The 19,430-nt window shown below is 40.7% G+C and overlaps 1 protein-coding gene and 1 long non-coding RNA gene across 2 annotated transcripts in view; one reads left to right on the forward strand and one right to left on the reverse strand.

The window, feature by feature from the left end:
* LOC147167198 (uncharacterized) lies at positions 1 to 12,290 on the forward strand. Its single transcript, XR_015096382.1, has 4 exons — positions 1 to 61; positions 5,871 to 5,997; positions 8,084 to 8,246; positions 12,147 to 12,290. It is a non-coding gene; the product is annotated as an uncharacterized LOC147167198 (long non-coding RNA).
* Positions 912 to 19,430, reverse strand: part of LOC147167199 (G protein-coupled receptor 22-like) — a 27,509-nt gene continuing 8,990 nt past the window's right edge. The window contains exon 2 of the mRNA XM_086088011.1: positions 912 to 4,860. Coding sequence (XP_085944137.1) covers positions 3,085 to 4,770 — 1,686 coding nt within the window. The 5' untranslated portion in view covers positions 4,771 to 4,860 and the 3' untranslated portion in view covers positions 912 to 3,084. The remainder of the gene's footprint in view (positions 4,861 to 19,430) is intronic.

Genomic DNA, 19,430 nt, shown 5'->3' on the forward strand with positions numbered 1-19,430 from the left:
GCGCAAAAGTGGACCCAACAAGGGGTGTTAAGAGAAGAAGAAACGCCGGAAGTCACATAAAGTAAGTCACCAGCTTTACCAATAGATAATCCTTTGTTATAAAAGTTATGGTACACAATTTTATAGCTTTTTACTTCAAAGTGGGTAACTTCTTTTTACACTCATGGCAGTTAAGAATAATCAAATTTTGATGTGTGAGTCACTTTCACATTACAACTGTATTATTCGTCTTCAAGTTAAGTGTTTTATTGTTTTTATATTTCACTACTAGCAGTGGTTATCTTGTTTTTGCTGCAGTTAAGAATGTTAAAATATTAGTTAGGAAAGTTAACATACCTTAACATGTTACTTACGTCGCAACGCATTCAGTGCGTAATGACGTAGAATGGCGGCAGGCTCTCTGCCGAGCAATGTGAAACGTCTCTAAAGAAAGCAAGGTAAGCCTCTGTTGCGTTCCTAATACGACAATCAAAACTCTTGATTGTGTCTGGTGAATGACAAGAACATGGCGTGGGGGAGGGTGACTCTCCTGATGGCGTGTTGTTTCTTTAGGAACGCTACAAGGCTTAGCTTGCGTTTCAGAGAGAGAACCTGCCGCCGGTCTACGTCACTACGCACTTAATGCATCGTGCCGTAAATACCAATGGCAGCGTACGTCCAAATAAAGTTTCTGCAAAATGCATTAAACTGGAAATGTTTTTTGGAAAATGAATCTCATAGTTACGTTGGTAATAACCAAATAAATAATATAGAGCAAACTTGTCATGACAGACGGGGTTCCTTTTAAACAATTGAAAGGGGTTAGCTAGCCATTGCCCTGGAATTGATTTTGTTCAACCTCACAGGTTCTGTTATAATTAATAAAATAATTAAATGTTCACAATTCAATACAACACACATACAAAGATGAGTTGGATCAACTCATAGGTTACATTTTAATACAGATTCTGTTCTATACAATAACACATTAATATAAATTTTTATACAATACTAATATGTCTCTATACACAGGGTCATAAATGTACAATACTGTTTACACACATAGAGATTCGACACAAATACGATTACATGTATCTCTTTACTGTAGCTCACTTCATCACAATGGCTTTCTTTCTGTCCGGCAGATGATTTTGACCAAAAAGAAGGAGGAAAAAAAAATCTGACTATAACTCAAATCTGACACTTCAATATTTACATCCCTGAAAAATGTACATGAACACACGAGAATTCTTCACCTTTAGTGTAAAAGGGGGTGAGAGTGTGATGGAGAAGATAGCCCAAAACCTGAGGTGGTTTCCAATCCTCGAGGGGTTTGTACAAAGTTGGATGTTTTCTCTACCTATGGAGTGACGTAAAACTTTACTTTTTGTAACACACACAATAGAATAGCTGATTGTGGGCTGGTTTTGTCATTTCATGTCCAGCACGTTTGTAAATGTGAGCCCTGAGGAAATAGAGAAACACAGGTACAGTGTAAATATGTCAAGGACTCAGTGCTGTAGATGGCAAAGACCCATCCGCTTCAAAGTTCAGTCCAAATCGAGTTTCAAATGGAACGGTATGTGATTTGCTTTATACTACAGGTATGCGTTTACCTGCTGTAATTACAGAGACATTTCAGACACTGTTCACAAAATATTGCCCTTTGATTTCCACTGAAAAGCTGAAGTGATACAGTGGTATTACAGTGGCCTGTCATACACACATAGTTACAACATAATTAGCTAGCCACATAATTAAAGTCAAACCCCAGCGCCCCTGCTGTTAAGCCCCATTGCTTCACTGTGTTATCTGTACGGTAAATAGAAAACCAACAATTGTGTCTTCACATTCTTTTTGTTCACATCTTAGGGGGTCAATGCGTCGCTCATTTCAATACACACACACACACATAAGCACGTCACTATCACTCACCCTGGGCCATATCTCCAGTGTGGCTTTCAAATCCATTTTAGGAGAAAATAAAATAAAGTAATGCCTTTTAAATTAATTCTGTTCTAAATATCTCGTTTTTATTTTTAATTTTTTTCCCCTACCAGTTTGCCGGCAATTTCACAATGTAAACTTCTGAATGTTTGCATTTACTGACCATAATGTTGCACTAGCACGTGCCAAGTCTCACCCCTACTCTGTAAACATACAACAGGACATTCAGCACCACACGCATATTTCATGAACTCAATTACGGCATGAAAAGAAGAGGAAGGGAGACCTCAACATTTGTTCTCACTGAGAATACATGTGCAGGTAGATATTATAGATGTTTGTGTGCTTTTTAATGACGAAGCGCAGACCAGTGTGCAGTGTATGTGCACTGTAAATTTCAAAGAGTAAATTTTACTCTGAAAAACGCTAATCAGAGTAAACTTTACACTCAGAAGACAGTAAAATATATATAATTAAAAAAAAACAACTCAAGGGTTCAGGAACAATCTCAGAACCTTCAGCATGGAAGATGGCCACTCTATCACTTGAGGTATGCCATGCATACTGTTGAATAACATTGCTGGTGTGTCCAAAAATTGCCTGAGGTATGAGGATTCCACCTGACACCAGCGATATATTGAGTACTGACACACAATAGGACCGGCATTGGCTCAGCGGGTTGATTGGCCATCTCCCAACCTGAAGGTTCCGCCAGCCTTGAGTAATTAAAAAAATAAAAATAAAATAAAAATAAAATATATATATACATATATATATATATTGCTCTCTTCCAAGTGTGAAGTTTACTCTAGTTCAGACTGGGACCGACTATAATCTTAAATGGAAGTAAAATTGGAAGAGCAGTTTTTCAACTGATCATCCAACCTTTATTCTCTATTGTGGGATATTTTCAGGCTGTGTTCATTTGAGTTCATATGCTGCCATAGATAGTTAAACGTGGTCAACTAGCTTACATCAGGAGTGCAGAAAGGTGGCTCTTTTATTCCTCTTCTGCCAGAGGTCGTGGGATCTGTCCTTTGTAAACTAACGCTCACGCACATGCAAGGATATACACACCATTCATCAACAGACCATGGCATACAATCCCTCAAATTCCAAAGACACACTTGACAAGTGCGCACATACTGAAGACCAGTCTCATTCCCTCACCGCCTCGGTGAGGCATCGATCAGTGCCGTCGCTGGCCTCCACTCGGGACTTGCGAGTCTTCCTCTGGCCGCCCCCCTCTACCCAGGAGTTATGAATAACTGTGCCCCCAATGGGGGCTGGGTCCACCTGCAGAAGGGACACGACCCTTTTCTTGACTCGTGTTTTCAGGGCCCGGCGCAGCTTCTGCCTTGTGAAAGCATAGAGCAGAGGATGGAAGATTGTTGTTCCGTAAGCCATCGCCAAGAAGCAAAGACGGATCCGCACCAAACCGTCGCTGGGGCCCATACACAGGATCAGAATATTGACTGCGGACAATGGGGCCCAGCAGCCCAAGAAGGTGGATATAATGATTAGAGACATTTTAAGGACACGACGTTGGCGCTCCCGACGGTCCCTGTGTCTCCGAACGGCCCGTCTCAAGGCAATGATCGCAGAAACCGAGGCTTGGACCCCCATGGAGGAAGCCGGTAGTGGGGTGGTGGCAGGGGCCTGTATGGATCCTGAAGCGGGAGTCGGAGAAGCAGGGGTGGCGGGTGTGGTGGCGATGGGGGTGGTGGCAGCCGTACTGACCGTAGTGACCGTAGCGCCGCTGTCGGATATCCCCTGGGGCATTGAGCAGAGTGGTGGTGGGGATGTCGGCGTCGGGGTGGGAGACGGAATAAGGGGAGGATGGGAGAGATTCTGGTTCTGATTGGCGGACACGACCTCTGTTGGCAAGGTGAGGTCCTTCTTCTTCGTCCTCCTGCAGCGTATCCTGCAGGTCGAGTCTTTTGTACGGTTACTCCTCATCATGTGGGAACCTATTCGAATGTTGAGCGCCTGTAGGATGCGGGAGTAGGTGAACAGCATAACAACCACAGCGATGAAGAAGCAGGGTACTTGTAGTAACAGGTGGTAGTACATCGCCATTCCTGTGTAGTAGCCTTGCCCCCCAACGCATAGCAATGTTCTGTTCTGCCATACTGGCGATAGGTGGTGTGACGGGGAGGAAGGGTGTGTTGAGGGTAAAACAGAAGGTGGAAAAGAAGAAAAAAGTGTTGTGGGTTCTGTCATGGACTGAAAATCATTCAGGCCCCCTGGCTCCTCTTCCTCACTGTCCTCGGCTCTTGCGGAGAAGAAGTCACCCTCAAGGAAAGGCAGAAAGAAGACGGCCAGAGAGACAGCCCACACCGCCGCCAGGAGCAGCCCAGCACGGCGAGGGTTCAGAAGGCGACTAGCCGGACGCACAGAGATGTCGTAGCGGTCCAAACTGATTACCAGGACGTTAACAGCTGTGGCCACACTGGTGAACGTGACGCAGGCTTCGTGAAAGCAGCACAAGGTCGCCAAGCTCCCGACGCCGCTTTCATTGGCCGGCAACAAGATGACAGCCACCGTCAGCGGCAGACACAGCACACACACCAGTATGTCCAGAACGTGGAGGTTGACGGTGACCAGGTTACTGACCGAATCCACCAGGTTGGACTGGGCACAGTACAGCACGAGGACAGTCAAGTTGCTGCTGAAGCCCAGTACCAGCTCTAGGATCAGCACTGTGGTCAAAGACACCTGGAAGCCGAGAGGATATGGGGCGCTCCAGTCCTCCTCCACCCCACCCCCACCCCGTCCATCCAGGAGGCCTACCCCCTGACCATCGCTGGTCTCCGGGAGGTCACGATAGCCTTCGGTCTCCATTGGTGCCACGGTACTCCTTTACACATAGCAACAGCGGCTACCGCGCCAATTCATCGTCATCGATGAAGATGGGGGCGTCAGGGTGGTCTTCTGTGAACACAACAAATAGACATGAGAAAGATCAGAGGTGTGAAATTGTGCTGTATTTTCAGTTCAAGTCAAACTTGTCATGTGGAGACGGGCTTTGAGCTGATGTAGCGAGATGAAAGTGACGGTATCGGTTGATTGGACTCACATGGCGCAGTCAAGCTGTTTTTGAGGACCTAGGATCGAGAGCAGTGATTACCAATCACTGGGCAGCGCGAGAAATAATCAGATGTGCTTCGGGAAATTTTCACTTAACTTATTCACCGCCAGCCCAATTAACTTTTACTGCCAAACGTTATCCAAAAAGACTACTGACCTGTAGAGTGCCAGCCGATATGGGCATTTTCACTCATCTTTCAAGTTAAACAGAATTGTGTGTGCTATGACTACATAAACATGGTGGATAGCATATGAAAGATTGCATTCCATTCTCTTATTTAACAAAAAAGTACGATTTTACCTTATTCCGTTCTTTAGTAATCATCATTTGAAAATAGGTCATTTGAGTGACACCAAGCTGTAATGGAATAAATAACGAAAAAACAAGCTTTTTGCGAAAAAGTACATTTTCTGCACAACAGTGACTCTGACACAAATATTTTTTATTAAGTGACGCTCTTGTGAATTCGATTTAATGTGACAAAGGCTTTGATCATTCATGACGTCCTTGAAAATGTTGCATTTCCTAATATTTCAATGACTTTTTACCAATTGAAAAGAGATACAATGCTACCATCTGCTAGCCATAGTTAGTGAATGTTGTTTATTTTTTCCAGCACATTCATGAAACCAGAGCTGCCCAAGACATTGTGCTGCCCATTTAAAACAAAACAAAAAACAACATAGTTGACGTCAATTACCACTGATTTCGCGACTCGTTGGGATTTCCGTTAACGTTAATTAACGTAGAAAAATAGTTCAAATTGATTATTTACGTCTATAGCCGTCAATGGCACTGAATGAGTCTAATCATGATTATTTCTTAACTTCAATGTATCTTTGTTTATCTACAGTATGCCAGCAACGTATAATGAAAAGCAGATGGATTACTGTTCCAGTCGATGGCAGAATGTAGAATTAACTTTTGTATCCACCTGTTGCCAAACGGAGTCCAGATAACAGGCCCAGACCTCATACCGAGTAAGTACATTTGTAAGTAAATTGAAACAAGATTGTCATTTTTTCAGTGTGAATACTTTATGTGTCGTTTACGTTTGGTGATGTGCCGTGAAATGTTTCTAATGCAAAATGTGTGTCTTGGCTCACTGAAGGTTGGGAAACACTGCTCCAGAGAGTCTTGATTTGAGAGCATTAGCATGGGATCATTGAGCAGTTAATAGATTTAGATACAAGTTTGAACGTCTCTTACGAAAATACTTCCAATTGTGTGCTGAGTATAAAGTAACATTCTGCTCAGGCTGAGTAGGCGGATGCTTGATTATGCAATATACGTTAAATGGGTCAGAAAGCGTGTGTGTGTGTGTGTGTGGTCCACAGAATATAGACCCACAGGAACACTTGCTACTACCTGGCATCTTTCAGTCGGATACCACACACAACTCAGCTTGTGATGAGAATGAAAGCTGATTCGAACCCTGGATATGCCAATATAAAACCACCATTTTAAATACTTTCCAATACCACAAGCAGCATCAAACAGTCAGCTTCAACCTTCCTTAGAAGAGACAGCAGGATCGCCGCGAGACTGTGTGGTGAATGTCAACATCGCAGACACCCGACTGAGGGTGGCAGCAGTTAATAGTTCTCGCAGGGGGACGTAATGAAGACGAATGGATCACTGATCCACAGAAAGTGGCACATAAACAAACCTATCAGAAAAAGACCAGTCTTTCACACACCCCTCCCCTCCTTCACTTTCCCGCGCCCCTCACATCCCATCTCGCTCTGCTCCCACTTTGGTTTACTGGAAGAGACAGACTGTTTTGCATAAAGATTCATGCTGGCTGAATTCTCTGGCTGAAGACAATACAGTGGTTATAACCTGTCATAAAGAGACCATCCAGCATGATAAAATCCTTTAATGCTGACTCGTGAAACGTTTGAACTGGAATGAATGGATTTCAAAGTGAATGAACCTTTTTATACATAAATTTAATAACTATGATGTTACTATTAAGAATAATGTGATTAACAGTTTTTTTGGGGGGTAAAACTCTATTCATAAATATTTATTTTGGAAAAACATGAATAACAATAATAACATTTTATGATTTATTTTTCATGTATTTGTTTATATTTTACATTTTATTTATATTATTTTGTTTTTATTTAATAATTTTAATACTAGTATTTTAGCATAAATCTACTTTTAGATACATACTTCTATATGCATTACTAAAAGGATTCAGGGCTCGAGAGGGAAACAAATATCAATTTATTTTTACACCATTTTAAAGGTACAGTGTGTAACAAGGGACCACGAAATGTCACTATAGCATAGAATGCAGCCGAAATGCATGCATTTAGAAGCACACACACATTACGGTGGCTCAGAGAGACTACACTCCACACAACTGCCACCAATTCTTATTTTGCGTGAGCATACGATCATCTCGGCGAACGGTGGTGATTTGGCAGCCGGTGTGAAGCCTGGCAAGCAACGCCGAAAGACAGAGCGAGCTGGATTTAGCCAGAGCAGCTAAAAAGTGCGGCTAGCGGGGGGTTAGTCGGTGCCATAGGCTGAAGTGGCTAACGAGCGGCTAGCGGGAGAAGCTAGTAAAAAAAAAAAGAAGAAAAAAGCTAGTAAAAGTTTGCGAGAGCAAAGAAGGTGACAAGCGATGGGAGCCCGAATCACGGGACTCAGTGACAACTGATGTGATAAAACATATATCATTTTTAACAATAGTGGGTTTTTAAATTGAATGTGTTTGCAACTAGATGGCGCTAAAGATTACACACTGTGACTTTAATGCTACAAATTGAAAATACAGTATTGTGTTATGGGCCCTACAATTAGCATAAACCAGACACTGGATGGTGGTCAACTACATTTGTGTAGCACTTAGCATAAATTGTTGTTTTGGGCCAAGCGGAGCCTTTTGGCCACACCTGACGCTGCTCTGCTCTATAAATGAAGAGATGCGGGTGCATTGTTGAGCCTTGCCACACTGTTGACCTTTTCTTTGGCACAATTGCTGTTCTCACCCTCTTGTGCGCCCTTTTCGCTTCGTTTTATTTCACACCTTTCCCTCCTATTCGTCAACAGGGTGGAACCTGCAGAAGCGGGAACTCCGAGTGGAACAATGGTCCATCATAATCCGCTAATAGGATCCACGGGGTTTGCGGTGTTGCTGGAACATTGATTTAAAGCGTTATCGATCTGACGAGCTTCGGCAAGAGCAAACACACTCCCTGTCGTCCCTTCACAGGTACCTGTGATCTTATTTGAAGGGTTGCCTATGAACACTTGTGAGTGTTGTTAATTTAGTGTGACACAGGTCACAATATTGTTTGTGGTGAAAGCAGAAGATGGCAAATTGTTTTTTTTTTCCCGCCTGGATGGTTTTGATGGCTTGGTGAGCATCACTGTGTAGACACATTCTGGGGTCTTTGGTCTAAGAAGAGGAATGGTTTGCATGTATTTAGAATCTGGGCATCAACCTTATTTCTCTCAACCTGTAATGCGTTTTTTTGCTCACTATACAATAGTCATTTCTTATAACTGTAACCATTAAATAATTGAAGCTTTTTTCACATGACACGTTATTAGCTTTCACCATCCATCGTTTTTTTTAGAGCGCGTGACCTCATTAGGGTCTGTTTCCAACCAATTGCAGAGCACATATGTTTGGACAAACATCCACTATTTTAAAGTCAAACACACCTATGAGCAATTTACTCTTTAATTACTCTAACATGCATGCTTTTGGAATGTGTGTGGACAACACATGGTCAGAGTAGTAATTTGAACCCCGCACCTGAGAACTGTGAGGCAGACATTTGATCCACACTTCCACCATGGTGCCTTTCTAGACTTTTAAATGAGGATGTTCCAATTATTTGCAGTAAGAGAAAAAAACTGAATGTAATGTATTGTTTCATGGTCATGAGAAACCGTCTTATACCTTGGACTAACCACTTGTCAATTACAAGGATGACACAAATACGGTAGATAATGTAGATTTAGAACAGCTGTCAGGAAAAACACTCGTCCACCATCAGAATTAAGAGTGACATTCACCCAGTAGAGACAGACGACCAGCTACACGCACATTCACATCGTCACGCAGTGGGAACTGAATCCACGCTACCTGCAACAGTCTGGATAGTGAATCACTACAACACATCAATGATTCCAACTTAAGAATGTCTAACTTTAAAACAGTGTGTGTAGCTGCAAAGATTACTGCTCTGTCAATTTAACTACCATAAAAAGAAAATAGAAAACATTTGTGTGCATTCTGCGCAAACCTACAAAATAAAAATAAAAATAAAAATAAAAATAAAAATAAAAATAAAAATAAAAATAAAAATAAAAATAAAAATAAAAATGAAAATGAAAATGAAAATGAAAATGAAAATGAAAATGAAAATACTAAAGATAAAAGTGACACCATGTTCTGAAGAAGAAGGTTACGTTGTATCAAGCATCGGGTCGTCATCAGATTCTCATTAGATGCGGTTAGGGGTTAATAGAGAACTGCTGAAATGAGCATACAAAACAACTTTCAACAAGTGTAATTGATGCCATTCTCTGACTAAGTGCAACAATGACAACGCCAATTTTGCGATAATGGACACTGGATGGTGTGTGATGAGCTGGGAAGAGACTCAAAGGGACACAGACAAAAGAAAATGTCTGTGTTAACTAGCTTTCAGGGCGAAATGTCAAAGCCCTTACTGTAAGTAGATGTGGATCTAACCTGCAGACAGGAAAATACAGTTTTCTTACAGAGAAGTCCTTTCTGCATCATTTACTATGATCAACATTTATTTTAGAATGAAATTTCAAGAGGTCAACATAGGGCACACTCAATTGAAATCTTTTATGTGATGGACGTTTTCCAGGCAGTTTTTAATGACATCTTCCTGGCTAATGACACTCAATGTGTGTCTTGTTTTGTTGGATCTGACTACAGAGTTTGATAAGGTGGATCACAGCATTCTGTAGGCTCATTTGCAGCACCAGGTGGGCAAAAGTGGTAGCACTAGAGAGTAGTTTAGATCTTGTTTGGCAAACAGAACCTTTTGTGTTTGCTTCCTTGTTCCTTGTTGAGTCCTGCCCTACCCCCACTGTAGTATGGTGCTCCACAGGGTTCAATGTTGGGGCCCCTGCTGTTGTCATTGTATTTGCTGCCCCTTATGAAAACATGATATTTCCTTCCACTGCCATGCAGATGACAGTCAGATCTACGTCCCGCTAAGCAAAAAGTATGCTTTCTCATTAAGGCCACTTTTGACATGTCTAGAGGAAAGCGAGGCGGTGGCAGAAGTGAACAGAAATTGTGGTCTTTTTTACACCAAGTATTACCTAAAAAAATACTTAACTCTTTAAGTACCGCCATAATGATCAACATTAAAATGCAGTAGCATAGTAGACCTAACTGCTGCTGAAAAACAGGACAGAGCTTTTATTAAAAACGATATAATACAGTGTGAACATTACCACTGTGGTTAAATACTGAATAGGAAAATTACTGCACTAAAGGAAAGATATTGCACAAAAACATCCATCCATCTATTTTCATAACGCTTATCCTGTGCATGGTCACAGACAGCTGACTTTGGACAAAAGGCAGATTTCACCTTGAAATGGTCGCCAGTCAGACGAACAACCAATCACTCACATTGATGCTTTCACTAAATGGAAGCTGAACCCAACCAAAGTCAGGTTTAAATAAAAATAAAAACGGTTGTAAAACTGGATTAAAATATGTTTAAAATATGTTTAAATTAAACCATTGTAAGATTTAATTTATTAAATAAATAAATAAATACATATTTAATTCAGAGATTCTTTCAAGTACCACTAGAGGGCGCCCTCTTACCACTAGTGGTGTTACACATTGAGAATCACTGGCATTGAGACTATACTGCACGCGACCACAGTATCGAATGAGAAATGAGAGTCACTAACGTTGATTTTAAATTCTTCAAAAAGCAAAGAAAGCTATCTGTTTGGTCACGTTGTCACAACCAATTTCCCGACTGAGTGTGTCGACATTGAATAAAATGTGTAGCTTCTTTTTTATTAATTTTTAATTAATTTATTTTTTCTTAAGAGTTCAGCATTGTGCATTCGGTAATTTTACCAATTTGACATGTCATCATCATTGCTCTCTTTTTTTTATTTTTTATTTTACATTTGTTCATTTTTATCGTGTACGTGGGTGAGTGCGTGCATGTGCGTGTGTATGTGTGTGTGTAGCTTCCTACCGACAAGATCCTGATTGGTGTCAGCTTGTTACTGTCTGTCAAGGCCTGCTTCATGCTGTCCTCATGCAAACCTCCATGCAGCATGTGCTGTGTGCACACGATCCAATCACATGCATAGTGTTTTGTGTGTGTGTCTGTGTGACTGGGACTTGTTTCTTGCCAGAGACATAATTGCTTCTGTACAACAAAAACAAAATGTAGCATTTTTTCTTCTTGGCACAAAGGATGGGAATTGATCAATCATTTGTGTTGTGAAGCAAACATTAAAATGGACCGCACTACTGCAACCAGTAGACGCACTTTGGATTCAGTCGAAACGATTTTACCGTCTAAAGAAAGAAGCAGGGCACGCACAAGTCTGAAAAGGCCTTTTTTCATTTGAGGCGCTTCTTCTAGGTGGATTGCATCCTGCTAAATTGTACATTAATGAATGCACTGAACGTTAGGTCAGATGAAGAGAGGATGCGCACGCGTGCAATTCTTCAAAGTGCTTGTCGGTCTGGGTCCGGGGGGACCCGAGCCTGCATGTTAGATGTTTCTGTTTAGACTGAAATTAAAAGCTGCCGATGCCTGCTGAGGACCTAATTATTCAATCAGGAGTGTGATGAAAGGTCAGAATTAAAACAGATTCATCAAAGCAATCAACGAGTGGTTGATAATAAGATCGTTATCAACACATTAACAACTTTGCTCTGTTGTGTTGACTTTGTATCAGTGTTTGCATCCTATTTCTAAGAGGAACTTGTCTTTGCCCTTTCTTTCTTTTACATAATAAGAGCCTGCAATCAACAGCACCGTTTTTTTCTTCTTCTTTTTTTAAATCACAGAGTTAATTATTTTTGTGTACAGAACAACATGCTTTAATCTGAATTTTTTTTTTGTCGTTGGGGCAGCGTGGTGCACAACTGGTGAGCATGTCTGCCTCACAGTTGTGAGAGTCAGGGTTCAGATCTCGGCTCAGGACTTCCTCTGTGGACTGGAGGCTCCAGGACTCAGAAGTTGTGAAGTCATTTAAGGTATGATGACGTTCTTAACGCCCTATTTTTGCCCTACTTTTGTTCCTAGCGCAATTCTTGCATGAAGCGCAATCTAGCTGAGCACAGGGGTGGAGTTTTCTTTCACTCTAAAAACAGTTGGGTAAAAATAACTCAATTATGGGTCAAATATGGACCGATCCTCTTCTTGGGTCTATTTGGCCCAACTTTGAGTCAAGAAATGTGTCATTTTGTATAAAACAACCCAGAAAGTCGGGTCAAATTGAGCCATAAAGTGGATCAGTCCATTTTTGATCCACAATTGGCTTACTTTTGACCTAACTGTTTTTAGAGTGTTATTTTTGTAGATTTTGCACATTTTTCCCTTTGTGCTCTGTTGTGGGATGGAATGTAGCCTTTCCCCTGCCAATTGGAGTGGCATCCCTCATTTGTCAGAGCGCACGCCGGGCTTGACATTGAGAAAACAGAATAGATTCGCTGGGGTCATTGGTAGATAAATTGCAAGAACTCCCCCTTCTTTGCACCCACAACCTTGCGTCCGTGCATCCTGCATCGCCAGAAAAATACTGTGAATAAATAAATAAATATTGTATTACAAATAATAATGCTTAAATTTATAGAGAAGAGATATAATTAGCTGTTTTAATGAATTAATTACTTAATTGCACAGTTTTCCATACACTGTAAATGAAAAATCGTTAAACCCCCCCCCAGTAATTTTCCGGCAGCTGGTACGCCAGAAAAATACTGTGATATAATAACAGAATGTTACTTTCCTGTAAAAACACAGCTTTTTTCCCATAATTAAAGTACAGTTTTTAACTGTAATTTTAACAAGATTTTCATTTTAAAAAAAAAGTTTAATTAGAAGCATTTTCACATTTTAAAACAATAAAATTAACTTGAAATATGGTAAGTAAACATTGTATTACAAATAATAATGCTTGAATTGACAGAAATGGGATATTATTAGTTGTCTTAATTAATTAATTAACTGCACAGTTTTCCAATCGCGATTAATTGTGATTAATCACATTTTTTTCTTTCTACTTTTGCTTCTACTTTTTTCTTCAAAGCTGATATTTACTTGAGTAAAAATCTTGGAGTTAATACAAAATCATCAAATAGAAAGTATATTTCGAATCAACGACTGTTCATTCTTAGAGAGCTTTGACTAGAACACTTCTCCTGTAAAATGCAACTGTTAAACAAATGATCAAAATGGACTCAAACAATTCTCAGAACGTCTCGCTTACAGATTTAGTATTACACTCCAGCAGCATTGGTTTGCGAGGCCCCGCGGAGGTAAGCAGGGAATTTTGCTCTAAGATGGCGTAAAACTAATATGCTATTTGAATTTGGCTCTGCAAAGTGCGCAAATTATTTTAGAGTTAGTTCTCAAGCAAGTAAATCAGAAAGTAAAACGACCTATAGTCCATGTTTATTCATCTGAGTTAACTGCATTTTTTTAACGCTTTAATACATTTAAATCAATCTCCAGAGTTAACGCTTTCATTTTGACAACCTCATTTGAATATGTCATTTGCACTTAAAGGCCTCCTATTTTCCTTTAATTTTTTACTACTGAAGTGCATGTTCAACTCTGGAAAAAGTACTCAGTATTCAAGATGAAATTGTGGTTTCGCCCAGTGATGGGGATAATTGTCACATCGTCAGCGTGCCAAGCGACTCCACACTCACAAAGATGAAAGGCATTGTCGCTGTGTAATACGGTTTACTGAGGCTTGAGAAACTTGTCATCTGTTCCTTCTATTATGGATTTTTCATTGTCAAACTGTGAAATGTCACCACAAACGGGGAGGCGAGCAGAAAGCTTTGATTCTGTGCGACACCAGAAGTTGACATTTAGGCAAGATGGGAAAGCGAGCAAACAAAGGAAGAAAAGGAAGCCAACGGGATGATAGTGCATGCAGCACGCTGACTCACGGCTGTCTTAGGGATTCCCGATGTCCGCAGTGAGACAATCGATCAAGGCCTTCATTATCTCACTCAATTCTTCCCGCGGCGCAAACGGCACACAGCCAGCAGGTGGGCAGCAGCATCCCTGGCAGGCCCCCAACGCGGTGATTGCCACTGCTACAATGCAGTGGCGATTCTACCTTCAACACTACACCAGATCCAACAGATCACATTGATTTTCTTTCCACTCGATTTCTTACCACGTACAAATAAACTTAAAATCTTTAAACAAAAGATTTTGAATTGAATGCCGTATTTAAACAGAAGTATGGTCCAAAATTCGAACCAAAATCCAGTGTGAAGATTATTGAGCCATATGAATACTGCCTGGCAACAAGTGATTGCGCAATCTTTTGATGTGACCACGGAAATAAATATGGGTTCATCTATGTTTCATGGTGACATATTATGGAAATGTGTCTTTTTAATGGCTGATATAAAAATAGTCTGATCGCTGGATAAAGGCTAAAAAATAAATAAATAAATAAATAAATTAATTAATATATATATATATATATATATATATATATATATATATATATATATATATGTATATAAATACAAATAATAATAATAATAATAAAATAAAAAATAACAAGAAATAAATAAACACAGGCAATTGAGCAAAGCGCAAATTTCTTTTTTTTTAATTTCTAATCTTTGTGTGGTCACTTGTAGCTGGGTAGAGAGTGATTAAAAAAATAGAAGGAAGAAAAAAGTGATTGGGTCGATGATGGTTGGCAAGGATGATTTCTCCATAATTCAATGCAAAAATATTCCCATATGCCAGGAAGACCCACTCTGCTTTTGCATGGCAAACTCGGGGCTGATGGCATCGTGCCCGTGGATGGAGAGTTGGCAGAAGCAGAAAGTGTCATGCTGCACACATGAAGGTCATTACAAGAAAAACAACAACAAAAATGGATTGTGGGACAAGTTAGACACATTAATTCCATAACTGAATGTATTAGATACAATATACAGGTGGCCCTTTGGTTCTGTTCCCATGGCGGCAGAAATCAAATCAATTATAATGAGAAAAGTTGCCATATTCTTACACCACTGTAAACTAGTTCATTGTTCACCGTGTGTAACCATGAAACATTGTATGTACATCAGGACTTATGGAAACTGAGGACCCCCTGTAGTACATGTTAGCAGGGCTGGACTGGCCATCTGGCATATAGGGCAGATGCCCGGTGGGTCGACCTCTATTGGGGCCGACGCAGTGCTTTTTAATCATTATTTTCCTACATTTTACCCCAAGAAACTGGCCCACAATTGAGAGCGACCAGTCCAGTTAACCATTTCCAAACTGAAACATCATCAATAAACATCAGTGGCAGAACTACATGTTAGGCAAAGTGCTTAAGTCAAAATGCCAGGGCCGATTTTTTGTGCCCTGCATGTTAGACATTTAAGCAGCACCATCTGCTGGATAGGGTGGGGCACTGCCCCTCCTGTCCCAAAATTGAGTTTCTTCTGGTTGTTTATGTCTATTTTGTCACATTAGAAAAAACAAAACAAACAGAGAATATTTTTCCTTCTATGTAGCCTACTGAAGTGGTTCATGTTCCCCCCCCATAAAAACTATCTCGACTCTATGTGCGCTTCAGCAACAACATGCTCCCTGTGTCAGATTTTCAAATCGTACTCGTGCAAAGCGGTTTCTCACCACCGCCCACACCGCACACCCACAGGCGCCCACGCGGCTCCCTGCACATGCTCCCCGCCAGCACGCTCGCTGCGGATGTGGCATAAGATGGATCGCTAGGTGCACGACACGCTGTGCGCTTAAGAAACTGCTGAATCTCATCCGCACGTGCGAGGAGTCGGGAGGGGCAGCTAACGGAAGTTGAGATCAAAATTGGAGTTGAGGTGGAGAGAATAGATGATGGATGGAGGGTCGTGGGGGGTGCGCAGATGGATGCGGAGTCGCGTGATCGCTGGAGGGGAATGTTTACTCCCTGCTTGCCACCTCCATCCATCTCCCTTTGGTAATGTCCCAGTCGGGCCACCTTGCCCCCCATTTTTTCTTTACACCATCCGTCTTACACTTACACATGCCTGATTTTCTGCTTGTTGCACGCCACCATGTTTGCTCACTATTCAACTGGTGAAGTTGCTCACATATTTTTATGATTAAAGGGCTGGATGCAGATATATGTTGTTTTTCCCTGTATCTGTGACAACAGAAAATGGATCATAAATATTTGGAAGGGAATCTTAAAGTGGAAGTTCTTGAACAGATCATGACACACTAGGGGTTGATCTCATTTGTCAACAAGTGGACTTTACTAATCCACACTTAGGTTTAAAGCTTGAAGTTGACTAATCACTAATCAAGTGCTTTTGGCATCTTGTCTTCCAATCAGCCAGGAAGACTTTTGACTTGCCATTCTGCTACCATTGCCCAACTTGTTTTTTATACATCTGTGCGGGTCTGAAAGTTGAAAAGAAGCTGGTGGTGGCTGAGAATAGCGGTCAGCCTTGCTAGCTTCAGATAATCTCATCGATACTATTCTTGGAAGATTCATTTGTTTGTTTGGACAGTCAAACACACATTTTTCACTTTTCCTAGATTTTTTTTCTTCTTGTTTATTTCATTATTTTATTTTATTTTGTTTTTTGATCTACAGATAACAGTCCCAACTCCCGACCACATCTGGCTAGCATGAAGCATCAGGAAGAAAGTATATTTCTATCTGTTTCCGTTTTGCAGCAATTAGCATTAGAATATAGCTAAGTTTAATAATTTTTCACAAATCTGTATAGAACTGTGGGTAAATTTGCTTTTTTCAACATGGCCCTGGTTGATCTCATTTGCTCTGCTGCCACCTGCTGGCCGTTTTTGTAATAACTACCATTTCTTCAACCGTTCTTTGCAGTTGAGAGGCTGCATCAAAGCTTTCTGTATGTTCTAGCATAAAAAATACGTCTTTAGGACACTTAAAACGTCTAAAATAGAGGGAGCAAATTAGTTAAATAGCACCACGTCATCCCCAAAAGACACTGCCCCGTATGCTAGATGGCCAGTCCAACCCTGACAAGAGCACAAGAGACCCAAGGTTTTCTGCACTAATCGTGTCAGTTTCCTGAACATAGCCAATATAATGTTCCCATAGTGGAGTATAGCAAAAAATATGAAATAGTAGTGACAAGGACTACAATTGTGGGTGGAAGATGAGCACATGTGTCAGAGCAGTCCTAACTTTTAGGTCAAAAAAAAAAAGGAGGAAATCCTGCCACATTTTGTTATGAAACTCTGACAGGCTGCTACCTGAACATCAAAAAAAGAAGCAATACAAGTCCGGTTAATTGCCACAGCCTGTAATCCATACAAGCGGGCTGTGTCTAAAGAAAAGACCTTTGTCTCAAGGTAGCTCGTCCACAAGGGTGTGAGACATCATTACTACTTGACAGCTTGTTCGATGGATTTCATTTAGTTCCACCATTCATTAGCGCACGCTATATGCGGCGATGACGTCCCTAGCCGGCAATTTTGCCATTACACGTGCCACCCATCAATAAGCTCTAATCAAAGCTGCCGCGCAATCACACTTCTTTAAGACAGGAGGAAATTAAGATAAAGTGGAAATCAAGATAAAGTGGCAACGGTGCTGAAATCAGAGTCAGCGAGCATCCCAGGGCCAATGATGGCCGTGATGAAGATGACACTTACTTAGACAATAAGCCCATGATCAAGAGGGAGCGTGTATTAGACATCTACCATGCTGGCAACAACGCCTACATTCCTTCTGCTCCGCGGCGTGGTCCCTCAGTGTTCCATTACGCCACCATTTTTACTCGTGAACGCGCACAATGCAACTCTGTTGAGCTGTGGCGTTGTGTGAATAAGTAGAGAAGTCTTTGCGCGAGGTCATCTGTCACTTTGGCGCCGCTCTCGAGCTATTTGTGTGATAACAAGCCTCTACACGGCTCTTTTCCAAGGCCTCAATAAGCTTGTGTGTGCGCAGGACGACTGCTGTGTAAAAGTCACACTCGGCCAGGTGGCCATGCGTGAACATTTCTATTATGGATGTTGCTTCTGTTATATACTTGTTGATATAAAAAAATCTACACACACCTGTTTAAATGCCACACTTTGGGACATAAAAAAAGAGACCAATTAATAACTTATTACAGCTGTTCTAGTTAGCTGCTTCTGACATCTTTTTTTTTTTTGCTTTGTAGCAGAAGGCTGAATCTTAGAATATAACCTTCAGGCTTCTGCTAGAAAGCAAAAAAAAAAAAAGAGAGAGAGAGGGAGGAAGAGAAATGTTGGGAATGCTTACTATAGCGTACTGTAGCCACAAATGGGGGCAGGCGTATACTGACTCCTTTTTAATTTGAGATTGAATGTGATTGGTGAATTCTGATCACAACCACATCCCAATTATAAGCGGGTGTGCACACTTGCACAACCTGATAAATTCACTCTCCCTCTTGAAAAAAAAAGAAAACATTTTAGACTGACAGGTAATACTGTAGGTCACATTAACTGTGGATTTATTTTGTATCACAAAAAAAAATGCATTTAAATGCATGTGTAAACTTCTGTAAACTTATATCCGCTATGTTAAATAGAGTAGAAAAAAAACACGTTTCACACTGAATATATTTCTATATTAAATAGTAGAGTACTGTACTTATTCAACACCAGCATTAGAATGAGCGAGTGTCTCCAAGCTTTTGAATAATACTTGGCGCAGGAAAACCTTTGTGTTCAAGGGCAACATTTGTAGATCAGATGAAAAGAAAAAAACATTGAGTAAAATATGGCAAATCGTTCATTTTGATAATAAAATAATCTATTTGTTCATTTGTAAATGTATCCTACACTCTTAATTTCTTTAGAATGAAGTTGACTAAAAGTAAACACATTAAATACCAAATTTGAGGCACACAACAAAATGAATGCAACCAATTTTACAGGACTGTTGAAAAATAGAGAAGAAAAATACGTCGCCCATCCTTGCTCTCGTAACAGTCGGCAGTAGAATTACAGAGCCACCGTTATTTATTTATATTATATTAGTATACTTTGTGTATGATATACCGGTACATGCTCAGACCTCCACCAAGCCAGAAAATTCATAGCGTGTTGTACTTTTGTTTTGTTTATCCATCTGTTTATTAGTTAGCAGGCTGCTTTCTGATTCATGGAAGATGACAAACTGACTGGTGTGGCATTATGCTTCT

Source organism: Leptonotus elevatus, chromosome 10, assembly GCF_054856555.1.
Source record: "Leptonotus elevatus isolate MCC_2025b chromosome 10, RoL_Lele_1.0, whole genome shotgun sequence".
Lineage (NCBI taxonomy): Eukaryota > Metazoa > Chordata > Actinopteri > Syngnathiformes > Syngnathidae > Leptonotus > Leptonotus elevatus.